The sequence below is a fragment of the Narcine bancroftii genome, chromosome 12 (genome assembly GCF_036971445.1).
Source record: "Narcine bancroftii isolate sNarBan1 chromosome 12, sNarBan1.hap1, whole genome shotgun sequence".
NCBI classification, from domain to species: domain Eukaryota; kingdom Metazoa; phylum Chordata; class Chondrichthyes; order Torpediniformes; family Narcinidae; genus Narcine; species Narcine bancroftii.
In genome coordinates, this window is record NC_091480.1 from 61,201,031 (window position 1) to 61,219,072 (window position 18,042).

Below are 18,042 nucleotides of genomic sequence, written 5' to 3' on the forward strand. Positions count from 1 at the left end.
TAAGATCAGCCCAGAGCTGGGTGGGGGAAAAGAGGAATTAGGACATGTGCTTCTTGCTCATCTTCACACAAGCTGCAGCCCAAGATGGGAGAGCCCCAGGCTGCAGGGGTGGAGGAGAGAGGCAGGTAAGAGGGGGTGATGGGGAGGGAGAAGAGGGGGTAGAGGGGCAGGTAGTGATCGGTGATGGGGAGGAAGTTGGAGGAGGGGCAGTGGGAGGGGTAATAGGGAAGCAAGAGGAGGGGGAATTAGGGACAAGGGGCCGGAAAGGGAGTGGAGGGGGGTGAGGAGGGGTGTTGTGGGTGATCCTTGCGGGTGGGAAGGCATGGAGATGGAGTTGGGGGAGGGGGAGAAGTGGGAGAGGGAGTAGGGTTGGGAGGGGTGTTGAGGGTGTGTCCACGTGGGTGAGAGGGCATGAATCCTCACCGAACTCCACGCAGGGTCTTGTGGGTGGTACTGGTGACCATGTCGGAATATTGGAATGGCGAAGGGATGAGTTTGGAGGCAACGAGACCACTGATGTGTGCCATGTCCGACAGCAGATAGGCTCCAACCTCGTCACACACCTGGGAAGCACATGGCAATCTCACCCTCTACTCGTAATGCCTGTAAACCCGTCTCCGCGAACCCCGTAAACATCGTCTCCGCAATCTATTCCCCATATTCCATCTCCATCACCCATTCAAATCCCTACTCCCCTCCCCGTCTCTATAAACCCCCCTCCAGTTCCTACTCTGCTCCCTGTCTCTGTCACCACCTCCTGTCCACTACAGCCCACCCTGTGCCCGTAACCCTTTCCAGTCCCCTCCACCTCTCCCTGTCTCTGTAAACCCTTCCAGTCCCCTCCACCCCTTCCAGTCTCTGTAACCCCCTGGAGGCCCCTACACCCCTCCCTGTCTCGGTAGTCCCCTACACACCTCCCATTCTCTGCAGCTTTGGAACATTCACCTCTCGGATGCGCTGATAGTCAATCAGACGTGCATAAGCGCTGGTTCCAGCAATGATGAGACGAGGACGGAAAAGTCGGGCAGTGGAGGCAAGCTTATCATAGTCGATTAAACCCGTGTCAGGCTGGGGAGAGAGTGCAGCGTTAAGGTGGGGGAAGTCGGGAGGGGGGGGAGAGGGGAGGAGGGGGGGGAGAGGGGAGGAGGGGGGGGGAGAGGGGAGGAGGGGGGGGAGAGGGGAGGAGGGGGGGAGAGGGGAGGAGGGGGGGGAGAGGGGAGGAGGGGGGGGAGAGGGGAGGAGGGGGGGGAGAGGGGAGGAGGGGGGGAGAGGGGAGGAGGGGGGGGAGAGGGGAGGAGGGGGGGGAGAGGGGAGGAGGGGGGGGAGAGGGGAGGAGGGGGGGAGAGGGGAGGAGGGGGGGGGAGAGGGGAGGAGGGGGGGGAGAGGGGAGGAGGGGGGGGAGAGGGGAGGAGGGGGGGAGAGGGGAGGAGGGGGGGGAGAGGGGAGGAGGGGGGAGAGGGGAGGAGGGGGGGGGAGAGGGGAGGAGGGGGGGAGAGGGGAGGGGAGGGAGGGGAGGGAGGGGAGGAAGGGAGGGGAGGAAGGGAGGGGAGGAGGGGAGGGGAGGAGGGGAGGGGAGGAGGGGAGGGGAGGAGGGGAGGGGAGGGGGGAGGGGGAGAGGGGAGGAGGGGGAGAGGGGAGGAGGGGGGAGAGGGGGGAGGGGGAGGGGGGGAGGGGGGAGGGGGAGGGGGGGAGGGGAGGAGGGGGGGAGGGGAGGAGGGGGAGAGGGGAGGAGGGGGGAGAGGGGAGGAGGGGGGAGAGGGGGGGAGGGGGGAGAGGGGAGGAGGGGGGAGAGGAGAGGAGGGGGAGAGGGGAGGAGGGGGGTGTGGGGAGAGGGGAGGAGGGGGGAGGGGGGAGGAGGGGGGAGGGGAGGAGGGAGGAGGGGGGAGAGGGGAGGAAGGGGAGGAGGGGGGGAGGGGAGGAGGGGGAGAGGGGAGTGGGGAGGGGGAGAGGGGAGGAGGGGGGAGGGGGGAGGGGGGGAGACGGGAGGAGGGGGGAGGAGGGGGAGTGGGAGGAGAGGGGAGGAGGGGGGAGAGGGGGAAGGGGGGGAGAGGGGGGAGGGAGGAGAGGGAGGAGAGGGAGGAGAGGGAGGAGAGGGGAGGAGAGGGGAGGAGAGGGGAGGAGAGGGGAGGAGAGGGAGGAGAGGGAGGAGAGGGGAGGAGGGGAGGGAGGAGGGGAGGGGAGGAGGGGAGGGAGGAGGGAGGGGAGGAGGGGAGGGGAGGAGGGGAGGGGAGGAGGGGAGGGGAGGGGGGAGAGGGGAGGAGGGGGAGAGGGGAGGAGGGGGGAGAGAGGGAGGGGGTAGAGGAGGGGAGGGGGAAGGGGGAGGAGGGGGAGGGGAGGAGGGGGAGAGGGGGGAGAGGGGAGGAGGGGGGGAGAGGGGAGGAGGGGGGGAGAGGGGAGGAGGGGGAGAGGGGAGGAGGGGAGAGGGGAGGAGGGGGGAGAGGGGAGGAGGGGGAGAGGGGAGGAGGGGGGAGAGGGGAGGAGGGGGGAGAGGGGAGGAGGGGGGAGAGGGAGGAGGGGGGAGAGGGGAGGAGGGGGGAGAGGGGAGGAGGGGGGGAGAGGGGAGGAGGGGGGGAGAGGGGAGGAGGGGGGGAGAGGGGAGGAGAGGGGAGAGGGGAGGAGAGGGGAGGAGGGGGGAGAGGGGAGGAGGGGGGAGAGGGAGGAGGGGGAGAGGGGAGAGGGAGAGGGGGGGAGAGGGGGAGGAGAGGGGAGGAGGGGGGAGAGGGGAGGAGGGGGGAGAGGGGAGGAGGGGGGAGAGGGGAGGAGGGGGAGAGGGGAGGAGGGGGAGAGGGGAGGAGGGGGGAGAGGGGAGGAGGGGGGAGAGGGGAGGAGGGGGAGAGGGGAGGAGGGGGGAGAGGGGAGGAGGGGGAGAGGGGAGGAGGGGGAGAGGGAGAGGGGGGAGAGGGGAGGAGGGGGAGAGGGGAGGAGGGGGGAGAGGGAGGAGGGGGGGAGAGGGGAGGAGGGGGAGAGGGAGGAGGGGGAGAGGGGGAGGGGGGAGGGGGAGGGGGGAGAGGGGAGGAGAGGGGGAGAGGGGAGGAGGGGGGAGAGGGGAGAGGGGGAGAGGGGAGGGGGGGAGAGGGGAGGAGGGGGAGAGGGGAGGAGGGGGGGAGAGGGGGAGGGGGGAGGGAGAGGGGGAGAGGGAGAGGGGAGAGGGGAGGAGGGGGGGAGGGGGTCGAGTGTGTGAGGAGGGGAGAGGGGAGGAGGGGGAGAGGGAGGTGGGGGAGAGGGAGGAGGGGGAGAGGGGGAGGGGAGAGGGGAGGAGGGGGGAGAGGGGAGGAGGGGGAGGGGGAGGAGGGGGGGGGAGGAGGGGAGAGGGGAGGAGGGGGGTGGTGGGGAGGAGGGGGGGGAGAGAGGAGTGGGGGAGAGGGGAGAAGGAACTACGTTTAATTTGTACGGCATTGATTCAAGTAGATGGAGACTTGCTGAAATTCTCTTCATGACGAGACTTTGTTGTGTGTGTCAGAGAATGAGACGGAAAGAGAGGCTTGAAGAGGTGTCGTCTGGAGGAGAATGGTAGGGAGAGGTGTCGCGGGGGCGGGGAGAGAGGGGGGGCGGGGAGAGAGGGGGGCGGGGAGAGAGGGGGGCGGGGAGAGAGAGGGGGCGGGGGAGAGAGAGGGGCGGGGAGAGAGAGGGGGCGGGGAGAGAGAGGGGCGGGGAGAGAGAGGGGGCGGGGAGAGAGAGGGGGCGGGGAGAGAGAGGGGGCGGGGGAGAGAGAGGGGCGGGGGAGAGAGAGGGGGCGGGGAGAGAGAGGGGGCGGGGGAGAGAGAGGGGCGGGGGAGAGAGAGGGGGCGGGGGAGAGAGAGGGGGCGGGGGAGAGAGAGGGGGCGGGGGGAGAGAGGGGGCGGGGGAGAGAGAGGGGGCGGGGAGAGAGAGGGGCGGGGGAGAGAGGGGGGGGAGAGAGAGGGGGCGGGGGAGAGAGAGGGGGCGGGGAGAGAGAGGGGGCGGGGAGAGAGAGGGGGCGGGGGAGAGAGAGGGGGAGGAGGGGCGGGAGAGAGAGGGGGCGGGGAGAGAGAGAGAGGGGCGGGGGAGAGAGAGGGGGCGGGGGAGAGAGAGGGGGCGGGGAGAGAGAGGGGGCGGGGGAGAGAGAGGGGGCGGGGGAGAGAGAGGGGGCGGGGGAGAGAGAGGGGGCGGGGAGAGAGAGGGGGCGGGGGAGAGAGAGGGGGCGGGGGAGAGAGAGGGGGCGGGGGGAGAGAGAGGGGGCGGGGGAGAGAGAGGGGGCGGGGGAGAGAGAGGGGGCGGGGGAGAGAGAGGGGCGGGGGAGAGAGAGGGGGCGGGGGAGAGAGAGGGGCGGGGAGAGAGAGGGGGCGGGGGAGAGAGAGGGGGCGGGGGAGAGAGAGGGGGCGGGGGAGAGAGAGGGGGCGGGGGAGAGAGAGGGGGCGGGGAGAGAGAGGGGGCGGGGGAGAGAGAGGGGGCGGGGGAGAGAGAGGGGGCGGGGGAGAGAGAGGGGGCGGGGAGAGAGAGGGGGCGGGGAGAGAGAGGGGGCGGGGGAGAGAGAGGGGGCGGGGGAGAGAGAGGGGGCGGGGGAGAGAGAGGGGGCGGGGGAGAGAGAGGGGGCGGGGGAGAGAGAGGGGGCGGGGGAGAGAGAGGGGGCGGGGGAGAGAGAGGGGCGGGGGAGAGAGAGGGGGCGGGGAGAGAGAGGGGGCGGGGAGAGAGAGGGGGCGGGGAGAGAGAGGGGGCGGGGAGAGAGAGGGGCGGGGGAGAGAGAGGGGGCGGGGGAGAGAGAGGGGCGGGGAGAGAGAGGGGCGGGGAGAAGAGGGGGCGGGGGAGAGAGAGGGGGCGGGGGAGAGAGAGGGGGCGGGGGAGAGAGAGGGGCGGGGGAGAGAGAGGGGGCGGGGGAGAGAGAGGGGCGGGGAGAGAGAGGGGGCGGGGGAGAGAGAGGGGGCGGGGGAGAGAGAGGGGGCGGGGGAGAGAGAGGGGGCGGGGAGAGAGAGGGGGCGGGGAGAGAGAGGGGGCGGGGGAGAGAGAGGGGGCGGGGGAGAGAGAGGGGGCGGGGGAGAGAGAGGGGGCGGGGGAGAGAGAGGGGGCGGGGGAGAGAGAGGGGGCGGGGGAGAGAGAGGGCGGGGGAGAGAGGGGCGGGGAGAGAGGGGCGGGGGAGAGAGAGGGGGCGGGGGAGAGAGAGGGGGGCGGGGGAGAGAGAGGGGGCGGGGGAGAGAGAGAACAGCTTCATTGCCACTCGTGGAGCTTGCATTCCACGTACTGGCCACCGTCAGGGAGATCAAGGCCCATGATCCTATCGTGGGGCCTCAGCACAGACGTGTAGGCAGCGAAGTTAGCGGGCGAGCCAGAGTAGGGCTGCACGTTAACCCCCAGCGCTCTGGGTCCAGGTCAAAGGCCTCTAATGCACGGCGTTGACACAACACCTCCACCTTGTCAATGATCTCCGTGCCTCCATAATACCTGTGTGGGCAGATGTCGTGGACAGGGGGTTAGGTGGGGCACCCATCTCCTTTCCTCTACCCCTTCCTCCTCACCAACCCCCTCCTCTCCTCACCTTCCCTTTATCTCTCCCCTCACCTTCTCCCCACCATCTCGCCTCTTTGCACGCCACTCACCGGTTCCTGGGTAACCTTCAGAATACTTGTTCTGGAGACAGGATCCCAGCGCTTCAAGGCAGGCTCGACTGCAGAAGTTCTAGGGCAGATATACATGGAATTACAGAGGGAGTGGGTAGTGGACATTGGGTAGGTGGCAGTGGGAGGGGGACAGGGAGGGACAGAGCGGATGCTGGAGCAAGGGAGGTACCAGACATGGAAAGGGCGGGGACACAGGGAGGGAGTGGATGATGAGTGAGGGAAGGGCCGCAGAGGGAGGGAGCAGACAGAGGGGAGGGACAGACAGATGGAGGGAGAGGACACAAAGGGAGGGAGCAGACATGGTGGGGCCACGGAGGGAGAGAGCAGCTGCAGGAGCAGTGAACGTAACACAGAGACGGGCTTCACTCACTCACCTCAGAGGCAATAAGCTCCAACCCTCGGCACTGTCGATCCTTCTCCTCCTGGACAAGGTGCCAGAGTTCAGGGTCACACTGAGCCAGTGGCTCCTGTCCTGTCCACTGCGTGCAGCTCGCTGACCCAGACACAATCCCATAGCCACCCCTGTGGACTCGAAATATCCTCCCGATGGGCTAGAGTAGGGGGAAGATACGAGTGAGTGTCTGACATGGGACACTTATGCAGGATGTGTGTGTAACACAGGATGGCATGGAGGGAGGGTACTTCTGACGTGGGACGGCGTGGAGGGAGGGTACGTCTGATGCGGGACAGCGTGGAGGGAGGGCACGTCTGACGCGGGACGGCGTGGAGGGATCATGCTTTATGTGGGGCGGTGGAGAGGGAGTGTGCGTCTGACAGGGGACGACTTCGAAGGAGTGCACATCAGACACAGGACGACCTCGAGGAATGTGTGTTCAGTGGGATCAATGTGGGGACTGATAAAGGGCTGTGGGATCAGTGTGGGACTGATACGGGACAATGGGGAGAGAGTGGGGACTGATACAGGGCTGTGGGATACTGGATCAGTGTGGGACATACAGGGCCGTTGGGAGAAAGTGGGGCAGTGGGATCAGTGTGGGGACTGATACGGGGATGTGGGGATGAGCGATAATCACACACACACAAATGAGAGGAGCAGGTAGATGGTGAAGGGAAGCTGCTGTCTACATATTCGCACACACAATCTCTGGAGTTCCTGCTCTGTGTTCGGATCACGTACGGGCCCACAGACAAGGATGCCTCTCAGCAGGAGCGCAGACCCCACCAGATGTGATGGCCATGCCTTCCAGCACGTCCTTCCTGCACAAGGACAAGGTCGCTTGCTGACGGTCTTTGTGTTCCCCCGTCTTCACAGTGAGAGTGAGGGGACAACTCATCGTCCACCATCTCAAGGAGACAGTTTGGCCCCACAAGCTGTGGCAGCCCTTTCAAGAGGCTTTCAGATTTCCAACCCCCCCCCCGAGATTCCCAACATCCCCATCCCATCTCCCCTTCCCCACCCCCAGAGATCCCAACACCCCCATCCCATCTCCCCACTTGACCTTCCCAATAAATGTAACAGCCCCCCCCCTCATCGCCCTTCTCCCCTCAGTCCCTTTCACACCCATCCATCAACAACACCTCCCCCTCAGTGTCTGGGGAAATGGAAACATCGTTTCGGACTGAGAGCCACACTATGACATGGTTCCATCCTATTCACGCACAGACAGATTTTTCATGTGAATCTTTCCGTTCCAAAAACCATGGCACTGAGATTAATTCTGCAGGATTCACCAAGTACAGATGAAGCATCGCTAAGATCCAACTGCACAATAAAAAGCTCATTGGTAGGATGCGATACAAACATAAATCAGCAGGCCTCCTGCAGAACTGATGTCAGCGATGATCTCTCTGCAGGCACAGGCACACACTGCAGGGAAACAGGCACTTCAGCCCTGAGTTGCTGCTGACCAGCACCCACCAAATCACAACACACATCGATTCTCAATCTGGCAAAGGAGCAAGATGAACTGGGGTTTAATTCAGACAAGTGTTGCACTTTGGGAAGTTAAGCCAGGTCAGGACTGACACGGTGGTGAGTTTTGTCGAATTAATCTCAGTGCCATGGTTCTTGGAACAGAAAGATGCACATGAAAAGTTTGCCTGTGCGTGAATAGGATGGAACCATGTCATAGTGTGGCTCTCAGTCCGAAATGATGTTCCCATTTCCCCAGACACTGAGGGGGAGGTGTTGTTGATGGATGGGTGTGAGAGAGAGACCACAGGGTACAAGGACTGACACAGTGAACGGGTGTATGGGAGTGTTGTAGAACAGAGAGACCTCGGGGTTACGGGAACTGACACGGTGAATGGTGGGGAGTGTTGTAGAACAGACACCTTGGGTACAGGAGACAATGTGGAGAAGATCATGTTTGACACACTTGCTTTCATGGGTCAGGACACGGAGTACAGTAGCAGGGTCCCATTACAACTGTATGGAACATTAGGGAAACCACACTTGGAGTATTGTGCACAGTTCTGGACCCTCCCACAGCAAAAAACACCTCCACATCTCCTCTGCAGATCCCCCTCAAGACTGGAGATGATTGAATAAGGTTGCCCTCATCCTTTGTAACTGCAGCAAATATCTACTGATTCAAGTTCGATTATTGTGATGTTTTCTGAGGTACAGCTTTGCAAGCAGATCAGCTCATCAACCAACAGATCACATAGCAGTGACTCCCCAGATCAGGGGCTGAGAGAGAGAGATGAGCAAGAACAGAGGAAAGGCGACATCATTTCACCCATGTGAGATTCATTCAGGAGTCTGATCACAGCGGGAATGAGTCTGTCCCTGAATCTGGTGGGGCGTGATCTCACACTCCAGAATCTTCTACCTGACCAGAGGAGGTGAAGAGAGTGTGGCTGAGGTGGGACGAGTCTATTAATGTGTTGGCTGCTTTCCAGAGTCAGCGGTAGGTGTAGACAGAGTCGATGGAGGGGAGGGGGTGTGATGAGGTGTGGACAGAGTCGATGAAGGGGAGAGTGGGTGATAAGGTGTAGACAGAGTCGATGGAGGGGAGGGGGTGTGATGAGGTGTAGACAATGTCAATGGAGAGGAGGGGGTGTGATGAGGTGTAGATGGAATCGATGGAGGGGAGGGGGTATGATGAGGTGTAGACAGGGTCAATGGAGGGGAGGGGGTATGTTGAGGTGCAGAAGGGGATGAATGGAGGGGGAGGGAGAGAGTCAGATCAGTGCTCTTGTTGATGAGTGAGGTGGAATGAAAGGGTATTGTGGTCTCCATTGTTTCCTAATTCCTCTGTTCCTGCCTCACCAGAACCAGGATTTCTCCAGCAGAGAAACTAGGCCTTTGGCCCAATTGCTCCCTTCTGACCCATTCTCCTAACTGAACAAGTGCCCTTTCCCTGTGTTCAGCCCATCTCCCTCTGAACTTTCCCACCCACGGACCTGTCCAAATATCTGTTAAACTATGTAATTGTCCCCACCTCTATCTGTGGCAGCTCGTTCCACACACCCACCACCCTCTGTGTGAAGAAGGTGCCCCTTAGGTCCTCTTAAACCCAAATTTTGACTGGTGGGGAAAGACTGTGACCAGTGCCTGAACACCAGCAGGCCTACTAGTGTAGAGAGAAGCCATGTTAGAGTACAAAGGATGCACAAACCTCCATGCATGAGGTTCCTTCCCATCTTGTCCCTGGTTTTCAGATTGCTCAGGTCACAATTAGTGTAGCAGTTAGCGCAACCTTGTTACAGCGCTAGCGACCCAGCTTCGAATCCCACACTTTACTTTCTCTGCCCATGTTAGCGTGGGTTTCCTCCAGGCAGACAGGTTTCATCCCACCCTTCAAAACATATGGTGGGGAGGGGATTGTCGGTGAATTGAGTGTAATTCGACAGCACGGGTTCGTGGGCTGGAAGGACCTGTTACTGTGCTGTATGTGATTTTTATAAATGACCTGATGAAGAGCGGATGACACAAAGGTTGGAGGAGTTGTGGATGGAGCTGAAGGTTACAAGAGGATTCAGACAGGATACAGAGTTGGGCAGGAAAATGGCAGATGGAGTTCAATCCGGGAAAGTGTGAAGTGAAGCATTTGGAAGGTTGAGTACAGGGTTAATGGTCGGATACTTAAGAGTGTGGATGAATAAAGGGACCTTGGGGTTCAAATCCATACATCCCTCAAGGTCACTGCATAGAGGATAGTTAAGAAGGCCTGTGGGATACTGGGCTTCATTCATAAGGGGATTGAGTTCAGGATGTTACAACTGTACAAATCTCTGGTGAGACCCCACTTAGAGAGTATTGTGTTCAGTTCTGGTCACCTCATTATAGGAAAGATGTGGAAGCTACAGAGGGAACAGAGGAGATTGACCAAGATGTTGCCTGGATTGGAAAATAAGTCTTATGAGACAAGGTTAACAGAGCTGGGACTTTTCTCTTTGGAGCGTATAAGGATAAGAGGAGACTTGAGAGAGGTCCACAAGGTTATGAGAGGCATAGATAGGGTGGACAGTCAATGCCTGTTTTCCCAGGGCGGGAGTAACAAGCACCAGAGGACGTCTGTACAAAGTGAAGAGATGGAAGTTTAGGGGAGACATCAGGGGTAAGTTTTTTTAAATGTACAGTTGTGGGGGCCTGGAATGCCTTGTCAAGGGTGCTGAAACATTGGGGCATTTAAGAGACTCTTAGACAGACACATGGATGAAAGGAGAATAGAGGATTACGGGGTAGGGAGGTTTTGTACTTTTTTTTTTAAAAAAGAACACAGTATATGTGTCGGCATAACATTGATGGTCGAAGGGCGTATACTGTGCTGTAGTGCTCTATGTTCGAAGATTGGGGTGAGACGTTGTCGAACACTGTTAATCAACAGGATCAAAGTGCACAAACAAGCTGACTTCCACAAACGTCCAAAATAAATAACCTTTCATCCGCATCAGAAAACAACTCCTGAACAATTACCACAGCACAACTTGGAAATCCCATCCATCGAGGGCCTCTGAGTGAGGCACTGCCTCAAGACAGCAGCCAGCATTATCAAGGACCCCGTCCCCCTGGTCACCACCTCTCCTCGCTACCCCCTTCGGGCAGAAGTTACAGAAGCCGGAGGTCCAGCACCTCCAGGTTCTTGAACAGTTTCCCTCAACAGCAACCAGACTCTTGAACTCCCATACCACCCTAATCCTGACTTTTTTTTTCAAATTAAAAAATTTTTTAAAACAAAATACAATCAAATAATAGCAAGAAATTTTTAGCCTAATCCTGACTATAGACTATTCCGGCACTTATTTCTTGCCTGCAACTGTAACTATTTATTTCCCAATATTTATTCTTTTTCCCCTCATGGCACATTATGGTGATTTCATCTACACTTTTGTCGTTGGTGAATCTCACGTCCCTATTTGGCTGTTGCAAGTGGGAATTTGGGGCATCTGTACATTGGACTGATATGTATGTCCATAACCTCTCAGTTATACAGGAAAAAGAATCTCAGGATTGTATGTTATGTCATTTATGAACTCTGACAATACATCAGAAATTGAAATCTAAATAACTGATGATCTGCCAACAGCTCGAGTTGTTCAGCAGAGAAACAGACCCTTCAGCCCATCACTTCTCTTCCGGCCCCTCCCCATCGACACTGACCCCACGTGCCCACATCAGGACCCTCTTCTCCTTGCCTGTTCAACGGTCTGACTAAATGCCCGTTAAACCCAGTGACTGTAGGAGGAGTCACGTGATGGAGTAGTGGCCGGACGGTGAACTCCAGCCCTCTCCAGAAAAGTCGGGAAAAACAAAGGAAAACACAAAGGCACAGAAATAAAAGTTACAGAAAAGTGAGTATAAAGGTGGAAAGAAGATGGCGACAAAAAAAGAAAAATCGAAAGCAACGGTAAGAAGAGAGGAAGAGAAGACAAAGGAGGAAAAAGGTGAAGGCCTTACTTGTCCGAAGAGGCCCGCTGCGGAGAGAGAAACCCGCTCCCTCAGGTCGGTAAATAATGGACTACAAAAATGGCTCGCAGAGCCGAGTAAAAGTGCGCAACCGCGCATGCGCGAAGTATCGCGCGTGCGCGATGCGAATGTAAAAAAACACACCGACGGGAGGGGGGGACCAGCTGGGGAGTCGATCTCCACAGCCGGCAACGACAGCTGCAGAACACCTGCAGCAAGAAGAGACCACAGAAGACAATGGAAACAAGAAAGAAGAGGAGGAAAGGGCATCAAAGAAACAACAGATGGCCAACCCAGAGGAAGAAGAAGAGGAAGAGTACAGGGAAATAGAAGAAGAAAAGAAAGGCAAGGTAAAGGATATACTTGCTCTTATTAAAGGATACATGGAGTCATTTAAAGAATGGCAAACACTGGAATTTAAGGATTTAAGAAAAAGAATAAACAACACAGAAGAGAAAATAAATAAAATGGAGATGACCTTAACAGAAATGGGAAAGAAAATGGACAAGATGGAAGAGCGGGCAGTAGCAGCAGAAATGGAGGTAGAAGACTTAAAAAAGAAATTGGAGAAATCTAATAAAAAAACTAAAGAGACACAAGAACTACTAGCTCAAAAAATAGATACAATGGAAAACCATAACAGAAGAAATAACATAAAGATAGTGGGCCTTAAGGAAGATGAAGAAGGCAAGAATATGAGGGAGTTTATAAAAGAGTGGATCCCTAAGACCCTAGGATGTCCAGAACTACAGCAAGAATTGGAAATAGAAAGGGCACATAGAGTATTGGCCTCTAAACCACAACCACAACAAAAACCAAGATCTATTGTAGTAAAATTCCTAAGATATACTACAAGAGAAAAGGTACTGGAGAAGACAATGGAAAAAGTAAGAGAGGGCAACAAACCACTGGAGTATAAAGGGCAAAAAATCTTCATTTATCCAGATATAAGTTTTGAACTCCTAAAGAAGAGAAAAGAGTTCAATACAGCAAAGGCGATTTTATGGAAGAAAGGGTATAAATTTATACTAAAGCATCCAGCGGTATTGAAAATATTTATTCCAGGACAACAAAACAGACTATTCTCGGATCCAGAAGAAGCACGAAAATTTGCAGAACAATTACAAAAATAGACTGAGGGAGGAAGACGGGTAATGAGAGTTAAAATGATCACGATTGATATGTATGTGGGTAAAGACAAAAATAGACTGAGGGATGAAGACGGGTAATGAGAGTAAAAATGATCACGATTGATATGTATGCGGTAAAGAGAGAGGTATAAGAGTGAATAGAGACAATGAGCATACATGAATATATCTGTACTTAGAGGAAAATATAGATAGTATAGACAAGAATTAATAAGGGAAGGTAATGGAATAGAGAGAATAAGGAGGGAATTAAAAGAGTGACCTTTGTGACATATGAAAAGTGAAATCTTTTCTGGGGGAGGCGGGGTGGGGGGAAATAGCGGTCACTGCAAAATCAGTTGACGCTTGCGAGTGAATTCGCAAACCCAAATGGAGAGGGGAGATGTGGTTGTCCGACAAGGGATAAAGGACAACTCAGGAGGTGAAGGGGAGATTGGGGATAAATAAGATAGAAATAGGAGAATAAGGAAAATGTTGGATGTTGTAGGAATGTTGTCTTATAAAGAGTTGAAAATAAGAAAACAGAAATGGAAAAGGAGGAAAGGTAATGATGGAAAAACGGAAAGAGAAGATAAACAAAATATAAAAGGGCTACGCTGAACTATATGTCTTTAAATATTAATGGAATACATAACCAAATTAAAAGGAAGAAACTACTAAATTTAAATGAATAAATGTATTCCATTAGAAAAAATAACATATAGGTTAAGAAATAATATTGAAATATTCGAACAAGTATAGGAGCCTTACATTAAATACAATAGCGAAAACCTACCGGGGACAAACATTACCTAAGTTGATGGAAGGAGAAGGAAAGAAAAGAATGGACTCAGTAGAATTTCTGGTGTATTTTTGTTGAATGACAACATTGTCTGACTGAATTAATGCAACCTAGATTGTATACCTAAAATGGATGAGGGGGGGGGTGGGGGGGTGGTTGGGGAGGAAAGGGGGGGGGAGAAAAAGTCACTGTATATGTGTGAAAAAGAAATAGTGTATATCATGGCTAATGTGATTTATGGTGTGAAAAATAAAAAATTAAAAAATAATTTAAAAAAGTAAAAAAAAAACAAAAAAAAACCCAGTGACTGTATCTGATTCCACCCCCTCCTCTGGCCGTCAGTTCCAGATACCAACCACTCTCTGTGTGAAAACACTTACCCCTCGGGTACCCTTTAAATCTCCTTCTCCCCCTGAAATCTGTCCCTCTTAATTTTGATCCCATGACCCAGGGGAAAAGATGCTGACGACCTCCCCTGTCTGTGTCTTCCCCCCCTCCATACTTCACTGTGGGGCAAACACCCAGCCTGTCTGACCTCACTCCATCACTGAAGCTCTCAGTCTCGGCAGAGTCCTTGGGAGTCTCTTCTCCACACTTTCCAGTGCAGCCACATCCTCCCAACAGGGTAGGACCAGAGCGGGACACAATGCTCCAGTGTGGATGAACCAGTGTTTGTGAAGTTGCAATGTGCATGTAATTATGTGATTTCATCACCAGAGCGTCGTGCTGTGGAAAATGCCCCTCCCTCTCTGCCACATGAGCAATGTTGATTCCTTGATGTGGTGTGAAATTACTTGGATGCTCCAGCATTGGACATGAGTCATAGTTGTATTCATGGTATGTTTTCAAAAGTAGCAGCAATCTCCCAGCTCAGCGATTGTGCACAACAAGATGAAGGCAGGCAGCTCAGACGGTGCACACACGCACACCCACACACATGCAGAACCGACATGCAGACACCCACGTTCCAACACAGACATGCACACAGGACAAAGATGTACACATACCAACACACAGACACATGCATACAGACCCACAGACTCACGCAGATAAAAGGCCCTTTCATGCCAGGTCTCTGCTTGGAGGACGGCTACAAGTGCGGAGGGAAAACATAAACTGACCTTTGCGTCACATTCATGCCGAGCAGCGCCTCGTAGTGCCCTCCAGAGCCGATGGAGGCAGGGCAACTGGTGCTGTAGAGCTACCCGTCATCCCATTGCAGTAGGGCAATGGCTGCCTTCCCTACCCATAATCCCCCATGCAGCTGGAATCCATCTTAAGTTTCCCAGAACAGTTCCAGCTGCATGGGGGATTATGGGTAGGGAAGGCATTTTGAGCAACAGAGAGTGGCCTCAAAGGCCGAAGCACCCCAGTGTGGTGCCGGAGCAGATGGCTCGGCTGTCACAGCCTGCACCAGCCGCCCCCTGCTGGCTGCCCCCTTGGCTGACGGCCCCTGCTGACCTGTCAGCTGCCGCTGGCCACTCCTGCACTGGCAGACCCTTCTACCAGATGGTCCCTGCCCTGACAGCCCTTGCTGACCTACCAGCTGCCACCGGCCGCGAGGGCCCCTGCCGCGAGGGCCCCTCAGCTGACGGCTCCTCCCGGCCACCCTTGCCCTGAGGGGGTTATGGAGGGAAAGGGGAGAAGGGTTGCGGCTAGACATTCATGTGAGGTGGCGGAGTGCTGCGCTCCACCGATTATCTGAGAGGGATTGCAGTCTGAGCCTTGGAGCCAGCCACGGTGCATTCATAGAGGTAAGTCTCCCGACATAAGGGAGTGAAACTCCGCCTTTACACACGGGGGTTTTTCATTGCACAAAAGGGCCTCAAGACACACACACCCACTTACACAGAAAACACATAAGCAAACAGAACCACACACACACTTGCAGAGACGCATGCACGCATATATATGTTGCAGATGGGGTCAGCATTCTCACCATTAATATGGTTCTCCTCCACTCACCACTCACCGCCCCCGCACCCCCCCCCCCCCCCCCACCACCAAACAACCACCTCGACGCCCCCTGCGCAGTTCATGGTACAGGGAGAATTACTGCACAATTGGTGATTGCTCATTTGGAGATAAGATAAAGAAAGGGAAAGTATTCCAGAGTCCGCAGGCAAAACACTGAATCAGCAACTCTGGATCCCCTGGGCATGCACATCATGATAGAGGAATGGTTACCCAGGAATAAGTAACACAATTGACAATCCTCACCTCCAAAACCCACTCCAATTCAATATACCCCTCCCTGTCTCTGTAACCCCCTCCAGTCCATACCCTACACCCTCCCTGTCTCTGTAACCCCCTCTGGTCCCCACACCCTTCTGTCTTGAAACCCCCTCCAGTACCTACACCCTCCCTGTCTCTGTAACCCCCTCCCTGTCTCTGTAACCCACTCTAGTCCCTACACCCTTCCCTGTCTTTGTAACCCCCTCCGGTCCCCACCCCACTATGAACACACACTCCCATACCCCAAAACCCTGACACACACACCCCATTCTCCCCAACACATAGACCCCACTACCCCCACACAGATCCCCCAACACAACCCCATTACCCCCACACAGACCCCCCCCAGACAACACCACTACCCCAACACACACCCTCCCCAATACTCCCTTACATACCATCCCACTACACCCACATACACCATTATCCCCTTACCACTCCCACCCCCCTCACCCACAACCCCCACACACACACTACTCCTACCCCCTCACTCACTACCCCACATAGATTCCATTACCCCCCCCACATGCACACCCATTACCCTCCCCTCAGCCCCACCCCCAATCCCGCTCAGCCCCACCTTCCCTATCCTCAGCACCACCCCCTATTCCCCCTCAGTCACATAGTAACCACCCAATCCCTAGCCCCTCCACCCTAACCCACCCTCCGCCACACCACCCTACACCCCAACCACCCTACCCCCCTCAGTCCCACTCCCGTAAGTCACCCTCACTCCCATAAGTCACCCTCACCCTACCCTCAGCCCCAGCCCCCATGACATCTGTCACGGCCGCCACGTGTTCCTATAGTCCGACCGCAGGGACACGCGGCCCTAGCCTGTCGGCGCCCCGCGCCGGGTCGGGCCGGATCGTTCCGGGTCGATGCGGGCCGGCCGGACTCACCACTGTTCGCGCCGCCCGGAGGGCCAGGGCCAAAACCAACATCGCTCCGCTCGCAGCCGCCGTGCCGTTCCAAGAGCGAGCACATCCGGGCGATGGCGACCTTTAACCCGCCGCTGCGGTAGCGCCTAAGGCACGACGGGAGATGTAGTCCACCACCAGCCTCCGTCCCACAATGCAGAGCGAGGTGACTGCTCTACCCTCCCCCGCACAGCAAGATCCAACAGTGGTGCCCGCTGATTGACCAGGGTTGCAAACCACCCTCTCCCCCTCTCCCCCCAGTCTCCCTCCTCCCCCCTGCCTCCCACAGTCTCCCTCACCCCCTCCCTCCCACAATCTCCCTCCTCATCCCCTCCCTCCCCATCCTCCCAGTCTCCATCCTCCCCTCCCCCCACAGTCTCCCTCACCCTCCCATAGTCTCCCTCCTCATCTCCTCCCAGTTTTCCTCCTCACCCTCCCTCAGTTTCCCTCCTCCCTCTCCTCCTCCCACAGTCCCTCCTCAACCCCCTCCCTCTGTCCCCCTCTTCACCCCCTCCGTCTTCCTCTCACCCCCTCCCTCCCACAGTCTCCCTTCTCACCCCTTCCCACAGTCTCCCTCCTCAAACCCACTTGCATCGCTCACTCTTCACTCCCACAGCACCACCTCCTCATGCCCCCTCCCATGGGGCTCCCTCCTCACGCCCGTCTCGTGCATGAGGGTGAGAGAGAGAGAGGTGAGAGTGAGGGAGAGGTGAGAGGGAGGGAGAGGTGATGGGGAGGGAGAGGGGAGAGGCAAGCGGGAGGAGAGGTGAGCGGGAGGGAGAGGCGAGGGGAGGGAGAGGTGAGAGGAAGGAGTGGTGAGAGGGAGGAGAGGTGAGGTGAGAGGGGGAGAGGCGAGAGGGAGGGAGAGGTGAGAGGGAAGCGAGGTGAGAGGGAGGGTGAGGCAAGAGCGAGGGAGAGGCGAGAGGGAGGGAAAAGTGAGAGGAAGGAGAGGTGAGAGGAAGGGAAAGGCGAGCGGGAAGGAGAGGCGAGAGGGAGGAGAGGCGAGATGGAGGAGAGGCAAGAGTGGGGGTGAGGTGACAGGGAGGAGAGGCGAGAGGGAGGAGAGGCGAGAGGGAGGAGAGGTGAGAGGGAGGTCAGAGAAACAGAGAGGTGAAAGGATGGGAGTGTTCACCCCATCCCTACTCTGCACTCCCCCCACAAACCCCTACCTCCCAATGTTCACTCAGTAGCAATGATGACACACGCAATGTTTCAGAGACAAGGATGACTTTATTTGTTTTGTAATGGAGAGGGGAAAGTTTCTTATCTCTGGTCTCCAGGAGGAGGTGGTTGTGAGTTCTATCCCCCAGACGGTGTGTGGAAGGTCCCACCGCGCTGTTGGGGAGGAAGTTCTGGGGAAGGAACAACTAACTATTTAACAGTAGGGAGAGTCTGGGTCTCAGGTGGAACCTATGGGGGACAGTCCTTTTGCCCCACACCACTTGTACTTCCAGGTGGGTGTGGTGGTGGGATCGGGAGGGGCAGAGTGACCATGGTGTGTTTTGTAGACAGT

At 56.7% G+C, this 18,042-nt stretch overlaps 1 protein-coding gene across 1 annotated transcript in view; it reads right to left on the bottom strand.

The window, feature by feature from the left end:
- Positions 1 to 16,625, bottom strand: part of shmt2 (serine hydroxymethyltransferase 2 (mitochondrial)) — an 18,842-nt gene extending 2,217 nt beyond the window's left edge. The window contains 9 exon segments of the mRNA XM_069904933.1: positions 1 to 16; positions 424 to 563; positions 946 to 1,068; positions 3,379 to 3,442; positions 5,195 to 5,300; positions 5,303 to 5,394; positions 5,531 to 5,628; positions 5,945 to 6,121; positions 16,512 to 16,625. Of these exon segments, the coding sequence (XP_069761034.1) occupies positions 1 to 16; positions 424 to 563; positions 946 to 1,068; positions 3,379 to 3,442; positions 5,195 to 5,300; positions 5,303 to 5,394; positions 5,531 to 5,628; positions 5,945 to 6,121; positions 16,512 to 16,553 (858 nt within the window). The 5' untranslated portion in view covers positions 16,554 to 16,625.
- Positions 16,626 to 18,042: the final 1,417 nt, after the last annotated feature.